The 20,904-nt window shown below is 50.2% G+C and overlaps 1 protein-coding gene and 1 long non-coding RNA gene across 4 annotated transcripts in view; one reads left to right on the top strand and one right to left on the bottom strand.

The window, feature by feature from the left end:
* The window catches only part of LOC113615737 (uncharacterized), a 38,514-nt gene extending 25,804 nt beyond the window's left edge, over nucleotides 1-12,710 (bottom strand). For both annotated transcript variants that reach the window (XR_003431105.1, XR_003431108.1), the window contains exon 1: nucleotides 12,194-12,710. This is a non-coding gene — a long non-coding RNA (uncharacterized LOC113615737). The remainder of the gene's footprint in view (nucleotides 1-12,193) is intronic.
* A 3,760-nt stretch (nucleotides 12,711-16,470) lies between these two features.
* Nucleotides 16,471-18,143, top strand: GP9 (glycoprotein IX platelet). Of its 2 annotated transcripts, none has more exons than XM_027098484.1 (3): nucleotides 16,471-16,532; nucleotides 17,300-17,421; nucleotides 17,507-18,143. In XM_027098484.1, the coding sequence occupies exon 3, from the start codon at nucleotides 17,520-17,522 to the stop codon at nucleotides 18,051-18,053; it is 534 nt and encodes a 177-aa protein (XP_026954285.1). In that variant the 5' UTR covers nucleotides 16,471-16,532; nucleotides 17,300-17,421; nucleotides 17,507-17,519; the 3' UTR covers nucleotides 18,054-18,143. The 2 variants fall into 2 exon arrangements, with proteins under 2 accessions (XP_026954285.1, XP_026954284.1); XM_027098483.1 differs by lacking the exon at nucleotides 16,471-16,532 and adding an exon at nucleotides 16,941-17,113.
* The last annotated feature ends 2,761 nt before the right edge of the window (nucleotides 18,144-20,904 follow it).

Genomic DNA, 20,904 nt, shown 5'->3' with positions numbered 1-20,904 from the left:
ACGTATCCAGCTAATGCTAATATTACTAAAAGAAAAAAGGCAACCAACTGGACCAGGGCCAGCCACGCCCACCAGACCACCCACAGTAGTCAGCCTGACACAACAGAAGGACCTATGCAGTCCACATAGTGGGCACCCTATGGCATATAGCCTGGCTGGAGGAGAGTGCACTGCTGGGACACATAGGACATCTCCTACAAAAGGCTGCTTCTCCAAAGCTGGGTAATGTAACCAACCTACCAGATACACAGAAATAAAAATAGCAAATTAGGCAAAATGAGGTGACAGAGGAATGTGTTCCAAATGAAGGAATAACATAAAACCCCAGAAGAGTTAAGTGAAGCGGAGATAGGTAATCTCCCCAAGAAAGAATTCAAGGTAATGATCATAAAGATAATCAAAGAACTCAGGAGGAGAATAGATGAACAGAGTGAGAAGTTAGAAGTTTTTAACAAAGAGTTAGAAAATATAAAGAACCACCAAACAGAGATGAAGAATACAATAAATGAAATGAAAAACATACAGTGGAAGGAATCAACAGTAGATTACATGATACAGAGGAACAGATCAGCGAATTGGAGGAGAGTAGTGGAAATCACTGAAGCTGAAGAGAAAAAAGAACAGAAATGAAAACGGTTTAAGAGACCTCTGGGATAACATCAAGTGTACTCACATTAGCATTATAGGCGTCCTAGAAGGAAAAGAGAAAGAAAAAGGGACAGAGAATTTATTTGAAGACACTGTAGCTGAAAACTTCCCTAACCTGGAAAAGGAAACAGACATTCAGGTCCAGGAATCACAGAGAATTGCAACAAGAGCAACCCCAAAAAGGACCACACCAAGACACATTCTAATTAAAATGGCAAAAATTAAAGATAAAGAGAGAACATTAAAAACAGCAAGGAAAAGCAACAAGTTACACACAAGGGAACTCCCATAAGGCTATCAGCTGACTTCTCAGCAGAAACTCTGCAGGCCAGAAGGGAGTGGCACAATATATTTAAAGTGATGAAAGGGAAAAACCTACAACCAAGAATACTTTACCTGGCAAGACTCTCATTCAGATTTGAGGGAGAGATCAAAAGTTTTACAGCAGCACCCAACCAGCTTTACAAGAAATGTTCAAGAGACTTCTCTAAGCAAAAAAGAAGAGGCCACAACTATAAACATGAAAATTAGGAAAGGAAAAAACTCATTGGTAAAGCAAATACACACTAAAGGTAGTAAACCAACCACATACAAAGCTAGTAGGAAGGTTAAAAGACAAAAGTAGTCAAATCTATATCCACAGTAAGCAGTTAAGGGATACACAAAAACACAGAAAAGGTGATGTCAAAAATATCACAGTGGGAGTTCTCTGGTGGTCCAGTGGTTAAGACTCCGCGCTTCCAAGACAGGGGGCACAAGCTCCACCCCTGGTCAGGGAACTAAGATCCCGCGTGCCATGCAGCAAGGCCAAAAAAAAAAAAAAAAATCACAGTAATTATGAGGGGAGGGGAGTACAAATGCAGGGATGTTAAAGTTTGTTTGAAATTAAAAGGTCAGCAACTTATAATAATCACACATATATAGATTGCTATATATAAACCTCATGGTAACCTCAAACGAAAAATCTATAATAGATACACGCACAAAAAGAGTAAGGAATCTAAATACAATCTAAAGATAGTCATCGTGTCATAAGGGAAGAGAAGAATGAGGGAACAAAAACCCCAAAACAATTAAACAAAGTGTCAATAATTACATGCCTATCAAAAATTACTTCAAATGTAAATGAACTAAATGCTCCAATCAAAAGACAGAGTGGCTGAATGGATATAAAAACGTATATATGCTGCCTACAAGGGACTCACTTCAGATCTAAAGAGACACACAGACTGAAAGTGAGGGAATGAAAAAAGACATTCCATGCAAATGGAAATCAAAAGAAAGTTAGGATAGCAATACTTACATCAGACAAAATAGACTTTAAAACAAAGACTGCAACAAGAGACAGAAAAGGACATTACATAAGGATCAGGGGATCAATCCAAGAAGATATAACAACTGTAAATATGCACCCAACATAGGAGTACCTAAATACATAAAGCAAATATTAACAGACATAAACAGAGAAATTGACAGTAACAGAGTAATAGTAGGGAATTTTGACACCCCACTTACATCAATGGACAGATCATCCAGACAGAAAAAAATCAATAAGGAAACACTAGCCTTAAATGACACATTAGAACAGATGGACTTAAGAGAATGTGTAGATCATTCCATACAAAAACATCAGAATATACTTCTTATCAAGTACACATAGAACATTCTCCCTGATAGATTACTTGCTAGGCCACAAAACAAACCTCATCAAATTTAAAAAACCTGAAGTTGTATCACGCATCTTTTCTGACCACAAAAGCTAAGAAATCAACTACAAGGGGAAAAACTGCAATAAAACACGAACATGTGGAGGCTAAACAATATGCTACTAAACAACCAATGAATCACTGAAAAAGAAAGTCAAAGAAGAAATAAAAAATACTTGGAGACAAATGAAAACACAACGACCCCCGCCACAAAATCTATGGAACACAATTATACTCCAATAAAGCTGTTCAAAAAAAAATCTACGGAACACAGCAAAAGCAATTCAGAGAGGGAAGTTTATAGCAATAAAAGCCTATCTTAGGAAAAAAAAAAATCTCAAACCAACCATCCTAACTTTATACCTAGAGGAACTAGAAAAAGGAGAACAAAACCTAAAGTTAGAAAGAAATCGTAAAGATCAGAGTGGAAATAAATGAGACTGAAAAAAAAATCAATGAAACTAAGAGCTCGTTCTTTGAAAAGATAAATACCAATAAACCTTTAGCCAGACTTATCAAGGAAAAAAGAGGGCCCAAATCAATAAAATCAGAAATGAAAAAGGAGAAGTTACAACCTACACCATAGAAGTACAAAGGAGAATAAGATATTACTACAAACAACCATACACCAATAAAATGGACAAGCTAGAAAAAAATGGACAAATTCCTAGAAATGTACAACCTCCCAAGGCTGAACCAGGAAGAAATAGAGAAAATGAACAGACTAATTACCAGTGCTGAAATCTCAAACTGAATCAGTAATTAAAAGAAAAAAAACTCCCAACAAAAGTCCAGGGCCAGATGGCTTCACAGGTGAATTCTACCAAACATATAGAGAAGAGTTAAACACCTATCCTCAAACTATTCCAAAAAATTGCTGAGGAAGGAATGCTTCCAAATTCACTGTATGAGGCCAGCATCACCCTGATACCAAAACCAGACAAAGATAACACACACACACACACACACACACACACACACACACACAGAAAAGACAATTATAGGCCAGTATCACTGATGAACATAGATGAAAAAATCCTCAACAAAATATTAGCAAACCAAATCCAACAATACATTTAAAGGATCATACACAGTGATCAGGTGGAATTTATCCCAGGGATGTAATAAGGATATTTCAATATCCACACACAAAAATATCAACGTGATACATCACATTAACAAACTGCAGAATAAAAAAATCGTATGATTGGACTTTCCTGGTGGTGCAGTGGTTAAGAATCCGCCTGCCAATACAGGGGACATGGGTTCGAGCCCTGGTCCGGGAAGATCCCACATGCTGCAGAGCAACTGGGCCCGTGCGCCACAACTGCTGAGCCTGTGCTCTGGAGCCTGAAAGCCACAACTACTGAGCCCATGTGCCACAACTACTGAAGCCTGTGCACCTAGAGCCCGTGCTCCACAACAAGAGAAACCTGCACACTGCAATGAAGAGTTGCCCCTGCTCACCACAACTAGAGAAAGCCCATGCGCAGCAATTAAGACCCAATGCAGCCAAAATTAATTAATTAATTTTTAAAAAATCATATGATCATCTCAATAGATGCAGAAAAAGCTTTTGACAAAATTCAACAACCTTTTATGATAAAAAAAAAAACTCTCCAGAAAGTAGATATAGAGGGAATATACCTCAACATAATAAAGGCCATATATGATAAGCCCGCAGCTAATATACTCAATGGTGAAAAGGTGAAAGCATTTCCTCTGAGATCAGGGATATCCACTCTACCACTTTTATTTAACATAGTACTGGAAGACCTAGCCACAGCAATCAGACAAGAAAAAGAAATAAAAGGAATCCAAACTGGAAAGGAAGGGTAAAATTGTCACAGTTTGCAGATGACATGATGCTATACACAGAAAATCCTAAAGATGCCACCAAAAAAACTACTAGAGCTCGATGAATTTGGTAAATTCGTAGATACAAAGTTAATGTACAGAAATCTATGACATTTCTATACACTAACAATGAACTATCAGAAAGAGAAATTAAGCAAACAATTCCATTTACAATCACATCAAAAAGAATAAAATAGGGAGTTCACTGGTGGCCTAGTGGTTAGGATTCTGGGCTTTCACCGCTGTGGCCTGGGATCAATTGCTGGTTGGGGAACTGAGATCCCACAAGCCACACAGTGCAGCAAAAGAAGAAGAAGAAGAAGAAAACACCTAGGAGTAAATCTAACTAAGGAGGCAAAAGGCGTGTACTCAAAAAACCGTAAGACACCGATGAAAGAAATCAAAGACAACAGAAACAGATGGAAAAGGTTTACCGTGTTCATGGTTGGAAGAATATTGTTAAAATGACTGAAGAATATTGTTAAAATGCAATCTCTATCAAATTACCAATGGCATTTTTCACAAAACTAGAAAATTTTTTTCATTTGTATGGAAATACAAAAGACCCTGAATAGCCGAAACTCACACAAGAAGAAATCTGAATAGACTTATATCTATTAAGTAATTGAATTAATACCTAATAACCTTCCAAAAGAGAAAGTACAGGCCCAGGTGGGTTCACTGGTAAATTCTACCAAACATTTAAGGAAGAAAATTTCCCAATGCTTTACAATCCCTCGCAGAAAATAGAAGCAGAGGGAATACTTCCTAACTCACTCTATGAGGCCAGCATTACCCTAATACCAAAACTGTACAAAGACATTATAAGAAAAGAAAACTGGGGAATTCCCTGGAGGTCCAGTGGTTAGGACTCAGCGCATTCACTGCTGTGGTGCAGGTTCAATCCTTGGTCGGGGAACTAAGATCCCGCAAGCCACACGGTGCAGCCAAAAAAAAAGAAAACTGAAGACGGTATGTCTCATGAACACAGACAGAAAAATCGTCAACAAACTATTAGCAAGTTGAATCCAACACTGTATAAAAAGAATTATACACCACGAACGAGGGGGATTTATCCCAGGTATGCAAGGCTGTTTCAACATCCAATAATCAACTAATGTAATCCATCACATCAACAGGATGAAGAAAAATCACATGGTCATATCCATAGATGCAGAAAAGGCATTTGAAAAAAAATCCAACATCCATTAATGATTTTAAAAAAACAACTGTCAGCAAACTAGGAATAGAGGGGAACCTCCTCAGTTTGATAAAGAACATCTACAGAAAACCTACAGTGAACATCACATTTAACGGTGAGAAACTAGACATTCCCACTAAGACCAGGAACAAGGCAAGATGTCCCTCTCAGCATTCATCTTCCACATCTTACTGGAAGTCCTAGCTAATGCAAAAGACAAGAAAAAGAAATAAAAGGTGCTATGGACTGAATATCTGTATCCCAACACATGTTGAAACCCTCATCTCCAAAGTGATGGTATTGGAAGATGAGACCTTTGGGAGATGATTAGGTCACAAGGGTGCAGCCCTCAGGATGATTAGTGCCCTTATGAGAACGGACATGGAACACGCTTCCTCTCTCTGTGTCTCCATCATGTGAGGCTACGATGAGAAAAGGGGCCATCTGTAAACCAGGAGGAGGGCCCAGCCAAAAACCTGACCGTGCTGGCACCCTGATGTCAGACTCCCATCCTCCAGAAATGTGAGAAATAAATATACTTGTTGTTTAAGCCCCCCAGTGTATAGTATCTTGTGACTAAGGCAAAAGGCAATAAAGATTAGGAAGGAAGAAACAAAACTGCCTTCATTTGCAGATGACATGGTCATCTACATAGAAATCCAAAAAAATCAATGAAAAAGGGAATTAAAAAGCAACTATAGTAAGATTGCAGGATACAAGGTTAATATACAAAAGTCAAGTGTTTTTCTAATACCAGCAACAAACAAGTGAAATTTGAAATCAAAACACAATGCCATTTACATTAGCACCCTCAAAAATGAAATACTTAGATATGAATCTAACAAATGTGTACAAGATCTATATGAGGAAAATTAGAGAACTCCAATAAAATAAATTAAAGAAATAAATGGAGGGCTTCCCTGGTGGCACAGTGGTTAAGAATCCACCTGCCAATGCAGGGGACACAGGTTCGATCCCTGGTCTGGGAGGATCCCACGTGCTGCGAAGCAACTAAGCCTGTGCGCCACAACTACTGAGCCTGTGCTCTAGACCTCGTGAGCCACAACTACTGAGCCCACGTGCCACAACTACAGAAGCCCACGCACCTGGGGCCCGTGCACCGCAACGAAGAGTAGCCCCCATGCAGCAACAAAGACCCAACGCAGCCAAAACTAAACAAAAAATAAATAAAATAAAATAATAAAATAAATAAATTTATTTTTTAAAATGAAATAAATGGAGGTATATTCCATGTTCATGGACAGGAAGACTCAATATTATCAAGATGTCAGTTCTTCAAGTTGATCTCTCCATTCAATGCATTTCTGATCAAAATTCCAGCAAGTTATTTTGTGGGTATTGACCATCTGATTCTAAAGTTTATATGGAGAGGCCAAAGACCCAGAGTTGCCAACTCAATATTGAAACAGAAGAACAAACTTGAAAGACTGGCAGTATCAGACTTCAAGACTTACTACAAAACTACAGTCATCAAGACAGTGTGGACTTGTACTGCCTCACACTGGTCAGAATGGCCATCATTAAAAAGTCTACAAATAGGGGGCTTCCCTGGTGGCACAGTGGTTGAGGGTCTGCCTGCTAATGCAGGGGACACAGGTTCAAGCCCCGGTCTGGGAAGATCCCACATGCCGTGGAACAACTAGGCCTGTGAGGCACAACTACTGAGCCTGCGCGTCTGGAGCCTGTGCTCCACAACAAGAGAGGGCAAGATAGTGAGAGGCCCACGCACCACGATGAAGAGTGGCCCCCGGTTGCCACAACTAGAGAAAGCGCTCGCACAGAAACGAAGACCCAACACAGCCAAAAATAAAAATAAATTTTTAAAGAAAATTCTACAAATAACAACTGCTGGAGAGGGTGTGGAGAAAAGGGAACCCTCCTACACTGTTGGTGGGAATGTAAATTGGTGCAGCCACTATGGAAACCAGTATGGAGGTTCCTCAGAAAACTAAAAACAGAACTACCATATGATCCAGTAATCCCACTCCTGGGCATATATACAGAGAAAACCATAATTCGGAAAGATACATGCACCCCAATGTTCACTGCCGTACTATTTGCAATACCCAAGACATGGAAACAACCTAAGTGTCCGTCAACAGAGGAATGGATACAGAAGATGTGGTACATGTATACCATGGAATATTACTCAGCCATAAAAAAGACCGAAATAATGCCACTTGCAGCAACACGGATGGACCTAGAGATTGTCATACTGAGTTAAGTAAGTCAGACAGAGAAAGACAAATGTCATGTGATACCCCTTATATGTGGAATCTAAAAAAAAATGGTACAAATGAACTTATCTACATAACAGAAATAGAGTTACAGATGTCAATTATGCTTACCAGAGGGTAAGGCGGGGTAGGGATAAAATGGGAGATTGGGACTGACAATATACACACTACTATATATAAAATAGATATCTAATAGGAACCTACTGTATGGCACAGAGAACTCTACTCAATACTCTGTAATGGCCTATATGGGAAAAGACTCTAAAAAAGAGTGGATATATATGTATGTATAACAGATTCACTTTGCTGTACACCTGAAACTAACACAACACTGTAAATCCACTATACTCCAATAATTTTTTAAAAATTAGACACAGACCTTACACCCTTCATAAAAATTAACTCAAAGTGGATCATAGATCTAAATGTAAAATGCAAAACTTTAAAACCCCTAGAATACAACACAGGAGAAAATCTAGATGACCGCGAGTATGGCTATGATTTTTTAAATACAACAAAGGCGTGATCCATCAAAAATGGCTGATAAGCTGGACTTTGTTAAAATTAAAAACTTCTGCTCTGAGAAAGACACTGTCAAGAGAATAAGCCACAAGACAAGCCACAGACTGGGGGAAAATATTCGCAAAAGACACATGTGATAAAGGACTATTATCCAAAATATACAAAGAACTCTTAAACTCAATAATAAGAAAACAACCTGATTTTTTTTTTAATGGGCAAAACCCTGAACAGACAAACCACCAAAGAAGATACAGAGATGGCAAATATGCAAATGAAGAGATGTTCGACATATGTCATCAGGGAAATGCAAATTAAAACAATGAGCTACCACTGCACGCCTGTTGGGATGGTCAAAATCCAAAACATTGACAGCACCAAGTGCTGACAAGGACGTGGAGCAACAGGAACTCTCATGCCCTCGTTGCTGATGGAATGCCAGTTTGCTGGTAGAAAAGCCACAAGCCGTAGAACCACTTTGGAAGACAGTTTGGCAAATTCTTAAAAACTAAACATATTCTTACCACATGATCCAGCAATTGTGCTCCTTAGCATTTACCCAAATCAGCTGAAAAGCCATGCCCACACGAAAACCTGCACACAGATGTTTACAGCAGCTTTATTCAGAGTTGCCAAATCTCGGAAGTGACCAAGATGTCCTTCAGTAGGTGATGAATAAATAAACTGTGGTCCATTCAGACAATGGAATATTATTCAGTGCTGGAAAGAAATGAACTATCAAGCCGTGAAAGGACACAGAGGAACCGTAAGTGCATATTATTATGTGAAAGAAGCCCATGTAAAAAGGTTACAAACTGTAGGATTCCAACTATATAACATTCTGGAAATGGAAAAACTATGGAGACAGTGAAAAGATCAGTGGTTGCCAAGGGCTGGGTGAGGAGGGAGGGATAAACAGGTGAGGCACAGAGGAATTTAGGGCAGCAAAAATATGCTATATGATACAATAATGCCAGATATACATTGGATAAAGTCCATAGAAGGTACAACCCCAAGCATGAACCCTCATGTAAACTATGGATTCTGGGTGATGCTGTAAGTTCATCAGGTGTAACGAATGCACCACATTAGTGGGGGAGTCTGTGGGGATAAAGGGGAACTCCGTACTTTCCACTCAGTTTTGCTGTCAACCTAAAACTGATCTAAAAAGTACTGTCTATTCAAAAAAGGAGAAAGGGAGAATGGGCACAGGAGGTCCCTCAGCCACCTTTCGGCAGAGTCAGCCCTGGCGTCAGGTGCCTCCTGGACCCTTAGCCTTGCCGGCCTGCAGCCTGGTGACCTTCCCTTTTACCCAGCGGGGAGAGGCTGGGACCCCCTCAATCCCAGACCTTGAACTTGGACGTGACCTAAGCACCTGTCCAATGCTCTGCCCTGGCCCAAGGTCAGGTGGCTGCTCCCAGCCCAGCGAAGCCTGGACCAAGGCCTCAGGGCAACAGATCCTGAGAAGACCACGGACTTGTCTGGAGAAAGGCCTGGGTCTGTGACCGACAGAAGCCAGGCGTGGGGTTTCCTCCCACCTCCACCCTGACTGACGAGGATGCTGATTTGGGGCCATGCCCATGGCCATGCAGCCCAGCCATCAAGCCAGGATTCAGGCCCCGGGCTGGCCGACCCAAGCCCACACTCATGACCACTTAACCACCCTGTCACCACGATAAACAGGCAGGGCCTTCACTGGGCACCGAGGTCTGAGGTCACTGACAGGAAAGGGAGTCAAAGGGCACAGTTTCACAGAAAGGTGGGGCCCACCTTTGCTGAGCTGAAGACTGGGGTGACGTCTCCAGGGGAGAAATGTGGAGCCCGGGGCGCTGACATCATGGGAAACAGGGCTTCCTTCCGTCAGAAGCAGCAAAGTGCACAATTCCTGAGAAACTCTCACCAAAAACAGGGCCTGAAAATCAGTCACAACCTGGACCTGGAAGTTTCCTGTCACTTGAGGCTCCTGGGAGCTCCATTAACCAATTATCCCTTCACAGGGCCTCTCAATAAAGCTGCAGAGTTTTCCTGACAGAGGCCTTGCAACGATTGATATCTGAATTTGAAAATTTCCTGTTAAACTGTCTACAAAGTCTCCTTTGAGATATAAAGCCGAATTCTCTTCCCTTTGAGTGTGAGCTAGACTTAGCAACTCACTTCTTTTTTTTTTTTTTAATTTGTTTTATTTATTTTTGGCTGCATTGGGTCTTCGTTGCTGCGCATGGGCTTTCTCTAGTTGTGGCGAGCGGGGGCTACTCTTTGTTGCATTGCACGGGCTTCTCACTGCGGTGGCTTCTCTTGTTGCAGAGCACAGGCTCTAGGCACACGGGCTTCAGTAGTTGTGGCACGCAGGCTCAGTATTTATGGCTCGCGGGCTCTAGAGCGCAGGCTCAGTAGTTGTGACGCACAAGCTTAGTTGCTCCGCGGCACGTGGGATCTTCCCGGACCAGGGCTCGAACCCGTGGCCCCTGCATTGGCAGGCGGATTCTTTACCACTGCGCCACCAGGGAAGTCCCGTGACTCACTTCTAACAGAGAACGGTGGAATTGCTGGGGTGCTCTCGGACACCAGGGCCTGAAAAGCCTGGGCAGCCTCCTCGCTCCCCATGTCAAGAAGGTACCCAGGCGCCCTGTGGAAAAGACCATGTGATAGGACATCAGCATCCTCTGTCAATAGCCAGCAAGGAACCAAGGCCTCCAGCCAACGGCCCAGCTCACATCTCAGAAGCGTGTCCTCCAGCCCAGGTCAGGTCTTTAGATGAGCGTAGCCCCAGCTGAGGTCCTGACTGCAGTATCCAGAACCAGACCTGCCCAGCTAAGCCACTCCCTAGGGCTTGACCCACAGGAACTGAGCTCATAAAGGAATGCGTGTTACTGTTTTAAGCTGCTAGTTTGGGGAATGATGTGTTATGCAGCAGCAAGAGATAACAAATACATTTCCTAGTGAAAAACCATGCTTCCTCAGCACACAGGGTGATTTGGGAGTGTTCCGGCAGGTGTTTAGGTATATTAGTAACCTTCGGAGGCCTGACAGTAATAACCAGCAGGTTAGAAGGAGGACCAACCCTGCTCCCCGCACGCCGGACACAGAGCCGGCTGAAGGAGCTCTCAAGGGCACGGAGATACTGGGGGAAGACGCAGGCCTGATGGATCCCCCTGCCACCAGCCGCAGACTGACGCAACACACCCTGGGCAAGGGCATCCTGGGGGCCTGGGGGGCCAGGGGGGCAGGCAGCCAGGAGTCGGGCAGGTGACAGGAAGCGGAGACTGTGCAGCCGAGGCTCCAAGTGCCCGGTGCATGCGCCACTGTCCCACTGGACTTCACCGACAGGACAACGCAAAGGTACAATGATTATGAATTTCGGGACAGTGGCCGCAGAGCACCAAACCCCAAATCCAGGGCCTTTCCGAGTGGGCCCTAGGCAGCTGCACTGGTGGCAGGGCCTGCAGCTGGCCCTGGGTGGGCAGAGGAGGGGAGGGGCAGGGGCGGGGCACGAACCCTGCCGTGTTTCTGGAAGAGGAGGAGAATGGGATATTTGTGAACAGCCTCCCCGTCCACCACTCTCCTTTTGCCTTTTTCTAGAGAGGCTTCTTTGGGGTTGTTCAAATGGTCTGCAACTCATTAAACGTGTTTTCTAGGAAATTCTAACTACTGTCCTCTCTCACCTTCTGGCAACAAAATCGTTCTGTTGGCCTGGAATTGCCTCCCCCCTCCCACCCTCCCCGACCCCGGCCATGAAAACATCTTGTAGTTTCACACTCTCACCACCAGGTGGCGACGGCTCGGAGTGAAGGTGAGAGGGTCCAAACGCTCAAAGCAGGTTGGGGCGTTGTGGGTGAGGTTTTGACTCGCTTCAGTCCCCTCCTTGGGGATGAGCCATGTCCCCCCACCACCTGCGCTCCTACCAACTCTACAATTTCCCTAGAATCGGCTCACTTTTTAAAGTTACGTAAATGACCTTAAGAAGGAAAGTGTGTGTTCTACGTTAGCGGAGACAGCAGCCTTACCTGCCCTGCAGAGGCGGAAGCACGACGTAAGTTCACGGAAGATGCGGCGACGTTGTTCGCTTCCGACCAGGTGTGTTTGCTGAGCCTGAGGAGACCAGCGCGGGGAGGCCCGTGTCAGGGCTACAGGCCGCGTCCCGACACGGAAGCCCTCCGACTCCGGGGGCAGCGCAGGGGCTTCAGGCCACCCCTGCGCCTGAGGAAGCCGACTCCCAGCAGCCCTCGATCAACGCCGGCCGCGCTCAAGCCTCACGCTTCATTCTCCCCACTTTACAGACGAGCAAACTGAGGCAGAGGCAGGCTGAGACTCTCCCAGACCACAGAGCTGGCGCGAAGCACACCGGGCTCGGGAGCCAGGCGTAGCCCCGCAGCCCAGCCCCACACAGCCCTGTTGATGGAGGCGCGTGTCTGCAAAGACTTAGTGTCGCCCACGTGCGCTGAGACGCCAGGTTTGCAGCAGAGAGAGGGCTTATTCACGAGCCGCCAAGGGAGAAGACGGGAGAGCAAACCTCAAATCCCCCTCCCGGAAGGCGAGGGGCTGGGGTATCTATGGGATAAAGCTGAGGCTGCGGAGGAGGGAACGGTGATTGGACAGAAGAAAAAGGTGCGGAGCGATCCTTCCGCTCCAGGCTTCTTCATGGGACGCATGCTCAGAAAAAGGCCTCATTAACATCTTCGGAGGGTGGAGTTCGGAGCCTCTGATGTCAAAGTTCAGGGAGCGGACACTCGCGCAGGCCCAGTTGGAGGGTCGGTGGTCCTAACCAGTCTTAACCGGCTCGAGCTCAAACTGGACACAGATGACTCCAAGTTCCTGCGAAACAACTCAGGGAAACATCTTTTTTAGGCTCCAGGCGGCCTGGAGGAGGTGCAAGGGTTCCAGCGAACCCGTGGGGGCAGGTTACAGGTGTGATGTGTCTAGGTGATGATCGCCCTCAGACTCACAAGCAGGGTTTCTGCTTCTGCGAGAAGGAAGAAGTGCTTCGGGGGGATAGTGAAGGGTCCTGGGCCCGCAGGATAAAGGTCCTCCTCAGCGTCCTCCCTTATAACACCGTGAACGGACTAAGCCTCCAATTCCAGGTCAGGGCAGGGGAAAGGGGGCTCTGCCCCTTGTGTTTCTCATTATTTCTTAGGCACTTACCGCCTGAAACCGCCTAAGAGCCCTGCCCAACTTTCAGTCGCACCTGCTCTGTGAACAGCGCCCAGGACACTTCCCGTGTGGCCACCATGGTCCCCCGGAGCTGTTGGGCTCGTGGGCAGACACACAGCAAACAGCAGCACCACTTACTCTACTGGGGGAGCGGTCCAGGAGAGCTTCCTGGAAGAGGTCATGCCCTAGGTGGATCTGAAAGGATGGAGAGTGCCAGGTGGAGTTTGCGGGTGGGCTCCAGAAAGAGAACGGCCTGTGGTGGGGAGAGGGGACGAGGATGGCCTGCTATGAAGCTTCCGGTTACAAGGCAATGACAGGGCAGGCTGGAGAGGAGGCCAGGGAGGACCCCGCTGAGGAGCTGATTTTAACCTGAGGACACTGAAGATGAGGTCAAACCTCTGTCAGCAGAGGCGGAGCCCGGCACCCAGGAGACAGCCGTCCTAGAGAGAAGCGGATTGGCTGGAACCAGCGGAGACATGGTCCCCAAGGCTGACAGATGCTTGTTACACCTGCTCTGTGCCAGGCACTGGTGTGTCCTAAACAGCGGTTACCCTTCTGAAGTTCGCATCCAGTGGGAGGAGACATTTCATAACTGCGCGCAAAATGTAAACAGAACATAATTTTAGGTCCTGCAAAATGCTGTGGAAGAGGCAGAGAAAGCAGAGGCATTTGGAGGAAGATGTGGACTTAGGGGGTGGGCTTTCCAGAAGCGCCGTGTTCTAGGCATCTGTAATCTGATGGGAAGGGTCCAGTGAAGCAGGAAGGGCGGTGGGAGTGGGCTCACTGCAGCAGCCATGACCTTGAACCGGTGAAGGGGGCAGAGTTCAGAGCTCAAGAGCAAAGTCGGCCTTTGTGTTCATCTTCTCTTGCTGCTGTAACCAAGCCCCGCCAACGAAAAGGAGACCGCAACAAAGTCCCCTTGTGCTGCGTCTCTCGCTTCCTCTTCTGCACCAGCCGCAGAAGGCTGTCTGCGTCTAAGGGCTCCCACGTTCAGCTCAGGCCTCCTGGAAAACCTCCCTCTTTCGGGGTTAGCCGTCCCATGAAACACAGCCCTGAGGTTGCACCATATTCTCTGGATCCAGGGATCAGGCTGTGGGATGGTGGGGGCCGTTCCTGGGGATTCCTACAGGAGCAGGAACCCCTTGCGCTGGAGCAGGTGGGAAGGCAGGACGTGGAGGCCTGTGTGCACGCGCGCACACACACACACACACGCACACGCACATAGGATTTTTCCAGAATAAAGGAGGCCTGAGCACGTTTACAGACAGAAGGAGCCAGAGAGAGGGGCCTCCACAGGCAGGGAGGGAGGGAGGCAGGGAGGGACCTAGCAAGGAGCCCGAGAGGCCGGAGCAGGAATGCCTCAGCCTCCCCTCGGGGGAACCGTGTGGTCAGCCAGGCCGGCCAGCTCAGGCAGCCCTGGAAGCGGGTGTCCCCTCCGGAAGCCCAGAGGCTACCCCCCGCCCCGTCCCCACAAACGCCTGTTGCGGGGAGATAAGGAGAGCAGGCGAGCCCTGCATGCCCAGGATCCCCACGTAGAAGATGCATGCAGAGTGGAGCCACGTGAATGCTGGTGACCTGGGGCTGTGTCCACAGGCGCGAAAGCAGGGTCCCCAAGGCCGTGGACCCTGTGTGGCCCTGTTTGGGTAAGAAAACAATACTCACAGGACAGAAATAAAAGGTAGTCTTGCTGGATATTGGGGTTGAGGACAATTTTTTTTTTTTTTTGTGGTACGCGGGCCTCTCACTGTTGTGGCGAGGACAATTTTTATCATCTTCTTCTGCTCATCTGCAGAGGTCAGGTTTTCCACAATGAAAACGATTTCTTATTTGTGTCGCTTTTTGTGGTTTTAAGTTGTACGTGTTGAAAATAAGAAGGAAACCTCAGAGGCCCCAGAGGAGGAGAGAGCGTGGGCCCGACCAGATGAGGTCAGGTCAGGAACAGCCTGGGAGTCGCAGTGCCAACACCTGCTGCCTGTCCTGAACGTGAGGAACATGCCTGTGGGTCTGGGGTGCCGGGGGTAAAGCGCCCTCAGCCCCCTGACTTTGATTTCTCCTGCCCAGCGCCGTGACCTCCGGTGCAACGACCCTGTTTTAAGAACAAGGATCAGCTGGAGAGGGTGCGGGCTCCCTCCCTCCTGCTGGGGTGATACCTGGTCCTGGTCACGGTCCAGTGTCCCCTCGGCTGGCAGCATGGCAGCTCTGGGCCTCAGTTTCGCTCTCCAGCCCGAACCCTCTGAGTTTTAGAGGGTTTACAACCATCCGGACTGGGGGCCCGAGACACGTCCTTGGCTGACACTGGCCACAGCCATGGGGGATGGCCAGGGGTCCCTCTCCTCAGCAGCGCCCCACTCTGGGCTCCTCTCCTGGGCCCCTCTGGTTGCTAGAACCCCTTCTCCCTGTTCCCAGAGCATTGCTATACCCCAGGGGTTCCCACACCTCAGTCCCCCCAGCCCGCCACGGGTGCAACTTTTGCCGTCTCTGCAAATCCCTTATTGACTAAGTTAATATTTCATATTGCTGCCATTTTTATAACTTCTAATAAAAAGCATACATTAATGTTTTAATTTCCCAATATAATTCTTTGTAATATTTCACTGTTCAGCTTGATTTTAATTCATATTTTATAACGTTAAAATATAATTAAAGATACATTTATCTTTTATAGAGAACTTTATATCACTAGCATAGATGGGAAGCTGATGTCACTCCCCAGAGTAGAATGTCGCTATAGAAATAAATACAATGCACATACGACTATGGTCTTGACTTCTAGCCTGAGACTGATGCAGCTCTTCGTCAAAAAGAAGGATCAGAAAGTGTTGAAAGGCGCTGAAGATGCAACGGCACCCTCCTCCTGGAAGCCTTGCACACCTTCTGGGACCGGGGCCCCCCTTGGTTCTCCCGCACACTGAGGATCATGGGGCACTGGCGGTGCAGTGAGAGGCACTGTACCCTTCCATAAACTGGGCTTGACCTGCGGTTCTGTGCGCAAGTCCCTGGGACCCCGAGGGCCCCCACTTCTGGAGATAGGCCCTCTGGGGGCTGCACACAGGGATAAGCCAGGCCGTTTTCACCATTTCCTTCCTCCTGCTCGGGCAGGGGCTGCCATCGGCTGCCCCACACAGAGCGATCACTGTGGCCTCAGCCAGGACAGCTCAGGCCGGGAAAGGGGCGCCCCGCCAGCAGGCCTGAAAGGTAAGCGGCCCTCATCACCCCACACCACCTCCCACTGTGTGGGCCCCTGGCAGGGGAGGCGGTGGGACCAGGCCGGGCAGGGAGAGAGGAGGCCAGCAGGCAAGTCCAGCTTCTGTCCCTCCTTGGGGCGGGGGGCACGGGCAGGCGTTCGCCCTGAGACACCAGGTCCTTGGCTGAGTCAAGATTCATTGGTTTATTCAACAAACGTTCATCGGATGCTTGTCTTCGCGAGGGGAAACAGCCCGCACTGAGTCCTGGAGGGGCACTGGACCAGGCAGAAAGCAGAGACTTGAGTGCCAGTGTGGTCTCTGACGTGGAGCGCTGGGCAGCCCTGCACAAGTCACTCTCCGTCTCTGGGCCTCAATTTCCCAACTCCAAGCATGAGCCTCGATCAACAGCTTTCCAGGCTCAGCCCCTTCTGGGTCCCCTTCCCTATGCCCCCGTCAGCGTCCTCAGCCAGCTGCCTTCCACACCAGAGACCACTTGTGAGAGTTCACTCCGCTGGGGCCAAGCTACTTGGAATCCGTGGACCGAGGTGTGGTCTGTGGCGTGCACACCATCTGCCAGACCAAGGCTTGAGGGTGGGTGTTGGGAGCAGCCTGGGAGGCCCTCCCCGGCCTCGGGGCGGGGGCGGGGCCAGGCCTGGGATTCTTTAGCAGGCATCTGCTCCCCCCACCGCGGAGTACAGGCTGGGTCTCTGCCAGAGGACGGGAGGGTCCTTCCTCTTCCCAAGGAAGGACTAAGCCCGCTCCGTGCTCCCACCGCAGCGGCCGTCACGGTCCTGCCTGCTGACCATCCGGGGAGGGTCAACCGGCCTGGACCCCGCACGCTTCACTTCCTTGATCCCAGCACCCATTTCACGGAGGAGACAGCCCGGCCGGAGAGGGAGGTGAGTGGTCCCTTGTCCGGTCGGGTCCCACCAGCCCTTGGGTCGGGTGCAGGCCGCCAGGACCTCACGGCCACTGTCCCCGCAGCCCGTCCTGCCCGATGTCCATCTGGGCTGCCCTGCTCTTGATCTGGGCGGCCGCCGAGGCCTCCGAGGACTGCCCCGCCGCGTGCGCCTGCCGCGCCTTGGACACCATGGGGCTGCTGGTGGACTGCAGGGGCCGGGGACTTGCGGTGATGCCCGCCCTCCCGGCACATACGCGCCACCTCCTGCTGGCCAACAACAGCCTGCGCTCAGTGCCCCGGGGAGCCTTCGACCACCTGCCTCAGCTGCAGAGCCTCGACGTGGCGCACAACCCCTGGCGCTGCGACTGCGGCGTCACGTACCTGCGCCTTTGGCTGGAGGACCGCGCGCCCGCGGAGCTGCTGCGCGTGCGCTGTGGCGGCCCCGGCCCCGCCTCCGGCCGCGCGCTCGGGCAGCTCAGCGGCTCCGAGCTGGGCAGCTGCGGCTGGGTCCTGCGGGCGACCTGGGCCGACACGGGGCCCTGGTGGGACGCGGCGCTGGCCGTCGTGGCCGCGCTGGGCCTGGCTCTCCTGGCGGGCCTGCTGTGCACCGTCTCCGTGCCCCGAGCCTGAGCCGGGGCCCCCCGGGTCATCGCGGCCCCGGCCCTGGGCATTCCAACCACCGGTAGCTCAAAATAAACCAGCGGCTCAGCCGTTACCCAGGCTCGGAGATGTTTCCCTCTTAGCACCCGAGTCTGTCTCATCCTGGAAACCTGCGACCATGTTTGTTTTGACAGATATTGACTGGGGCTTCTCTATCCACCAAGTTCCTAGCAAAATGGTGTATCCCACTTCCACATCTCCTCCAGCCACCCCCAATGCCACCATCTCTGGACACCCCGGGCACTTCCCCAGGTCCCGGGAGTCCCGTTCTAACACCCTCCTGGCTGCTGGCGCAGACGGACCGCCAGACAGTCCAGGCCACTCTCACATCAATGTTCTAAGTTCCACAAAAAACCTTGTCCTAACAACGCAGCAGCGAACAGACCCCAGGTGGGAGGAGAGGAGACATACCTGTGACAGACCTTGGAAGGCACATCACTGTTCCCAAAATGGGCTTTGGCCACCCTGACCTGGCCATGAGGCCACCTGGCCTCACCCCGCCCCGTCCTTTGTCGTCATCTCTCTCTCACTCTCTCTCCTTTTCCTCCTCTCTATGCCTCTTCTTCAGAAACAAAACAACCAATTCCCCCTTTTCTCATGGAAGCAAGTCCCCTCCGGATGCTGGCATCAGACACCTGCAAACTCTGGGCTCCCACCTCTACCCTAAGCAACGGTCACCAAAGTCTTCAAACAAGATGCTTCTCTCCCTCAGTGGGTTTCTGGTGCCAGCAGTTAAAAGCTTAAACTTTTTTCCACCATATGAGATAATAATTTCAGATCCATCACTGGCCAGCCCAAATCCAATATAATTATACCAAAGATCCCCCCAGCAAGGAGGTCCACATAGTGGGGCTGTGGGTCAGAGGGTGCCACGAGGGAGGCCAAGTGGGCACCAGGCGCCACCGGAGGGCAGTGACCCACAGAGGTGAGGCTGGACCAGGAGCCCCAAACTTGGGGCTGGTGGACAATAGGGAGTGGTGGGGACTGTGGTAAACCAGGGATCCCACGTTCCATCCAGAGGCCCAGTGGAATGTTGCCACGTGGAAAGGTGGCCAGGTGCCCGTTCTTACAGAGAGGTTGGAAGAAGTTTATGTTAAACTGAATTATTTAAGCATTGGCAACTAAATTTAAATTTTTTAAAAATATACATCAACGGGACAAATAAAACATATGAATCAACATGAATAGTCCGGAGGCTGAGAGTTTGGTTTCTGCATTAGGAATCAGCTGGCATCCACTCGCTGGGCACTTAATATGTGGGAGGCTCTGCATAAAGCCCCCCCACACGGGCCTTTCTCCTGTACCCTGTGAACCCTGTGAGGAGGTGCTGTCCTCCTGCCCCGCATGGAGGTGGACTCAGGCCCAGGCCCGTGGTCACTTCACAGGCACAGGCCAGACACATCCCCCATCAGACCTGAGAAGCGCTCCCTTGGAAGCTTCCTGGCCCTGGGCCCTCAGAACTGAGCCCCTTCAGCCTCAAGTCCCCAAGTGGGGTGCCCCTAAATTCTGCCCTGCTCCTTTCTGGGGGGCCGTCCTCCCGTGACCCCCGTGGCCCCCTCACCCACGGCTGCGGATCAGGGCTGAAGCGGCAGGGCCCATGGCGCCGGCCTGTGGGGAGCACAGAGAGGACGCCCGGGAGTCGGTCCAAACCCGCCGCCGAGTCTTTTCCTCCAGGTGAGGAGAACCCACAGCAGAGGCCGCAGCTCCAGGCAGAGTGGGGGGGCTCCCCACCCTCGGGAGGGGTCCTGGGCGTGTCGGCAGAACAGTGTAGCTGCCTGGTCAGGCGAGGGTGGGGCGTGGCCGTGGGGGAGGTGACCTGGGGCTTCAGAGCTGGGAGGGGAGGGCAGGGCACAGGACTGGGCCCCGGGGTGGGGGTGGGGGTGCTTCACTTCCCTGGAGGCAGGGCTGGAGGCGCCCCTCGGCCGAGCCCCTGGGCAAGTGTGTGCCGGGAGCAGAGAGGGTCAGGCAGGGCTGGAGCGCTGGGAGCCCCGGGGGCCGGGCAGGGTCAGACTCAGCCCTGGGACCCACACCCAGCCCGGGGCTGGCCCCAGGCAGGGGCTCAGGAGCGAACTTAGTGGGGACTTGGAGCAGGTCCCTCTGGACACCGGCCTCAGGTGCCCTGTCTTAAAGGCCAGGACTGGACCTGGTGCCGTCCGAGTTCCCCCCGGGTCTGGGCAGTCCCATGGGGTGGGCAGAGGCGAGGGGGGGCCTTGGGACAGCCAGCCCCTGGGGAGCGTTTGGAGGGCCCAGCTCAGATGGCCCAGTTACAGGGTTTTCATCCAAGGGTCACTCAGGTGGGGCTCCTCGCATTCAGTGTGAGTAGGTAGTTCAAACGACAGGTGTTTCTTGTCCCTGGAAAGATGGATGGCAGGTGCCTGGAGTGTGGCCCACCTGGACCATCCCTCTCCTTCCCACCCACCCACCCCACACCCGGCTCCCCAGGCCTCGCAATGGCTTCCTGGGATGGGATGCAGGCAGTGCAGGGATCAGTGTCCCGAAGAAACCAGGCTCTGGTGGAGGAATGCCTCGTCCAAGGTCACAAACCAGCCTGGGTCGACCTGGGGTTTGAGTGGAGGCTGGTGTGACCCCCAGCCTGTCAGCCTGTCTTGGGGGAGGCTGGGCAGGTGGGCACAGCACACCTGGTGCCCTGAGCGGCTGTGCCCTCCCATCAGCAGGGGCCCCCTCTGTGAGGGACCAGGGACAGGCTCCACTGATCTCGGGGGGCTGTGGACTCATGGGGTCCCTGGGGTCAAGGCTCTGGTCCAGGTGCTCAGCAGCTCTCTGAGCGCCTACCGTGCGCATGGGTCCGGGCTCGGCGCTG

Source organism: Aethalodelphis obliquidens, unplaced genomic scaffold, assembly GCF_003676395.1.
Source record: "Aethalodelphis obliquidens isolate GAN/ISIS:26980383/991018 unplaced genomic scaffold, ASM367639v1 scaffold123, whole genome shotgun sequence".
In the NCBI taxonomy this organism is placed as follows: Eukaryota; Metazoa; Chordata; class Mammalia; order Artiodactyla; family Delphinidae; genus Aethalodelphis; species Aethalodelphis obliquidens.
The sequence above is the reverse complement of the archived record's forward strand: the minus strand, read 5'-3'. Positions and strand labels throughout refer to the sequence as shown.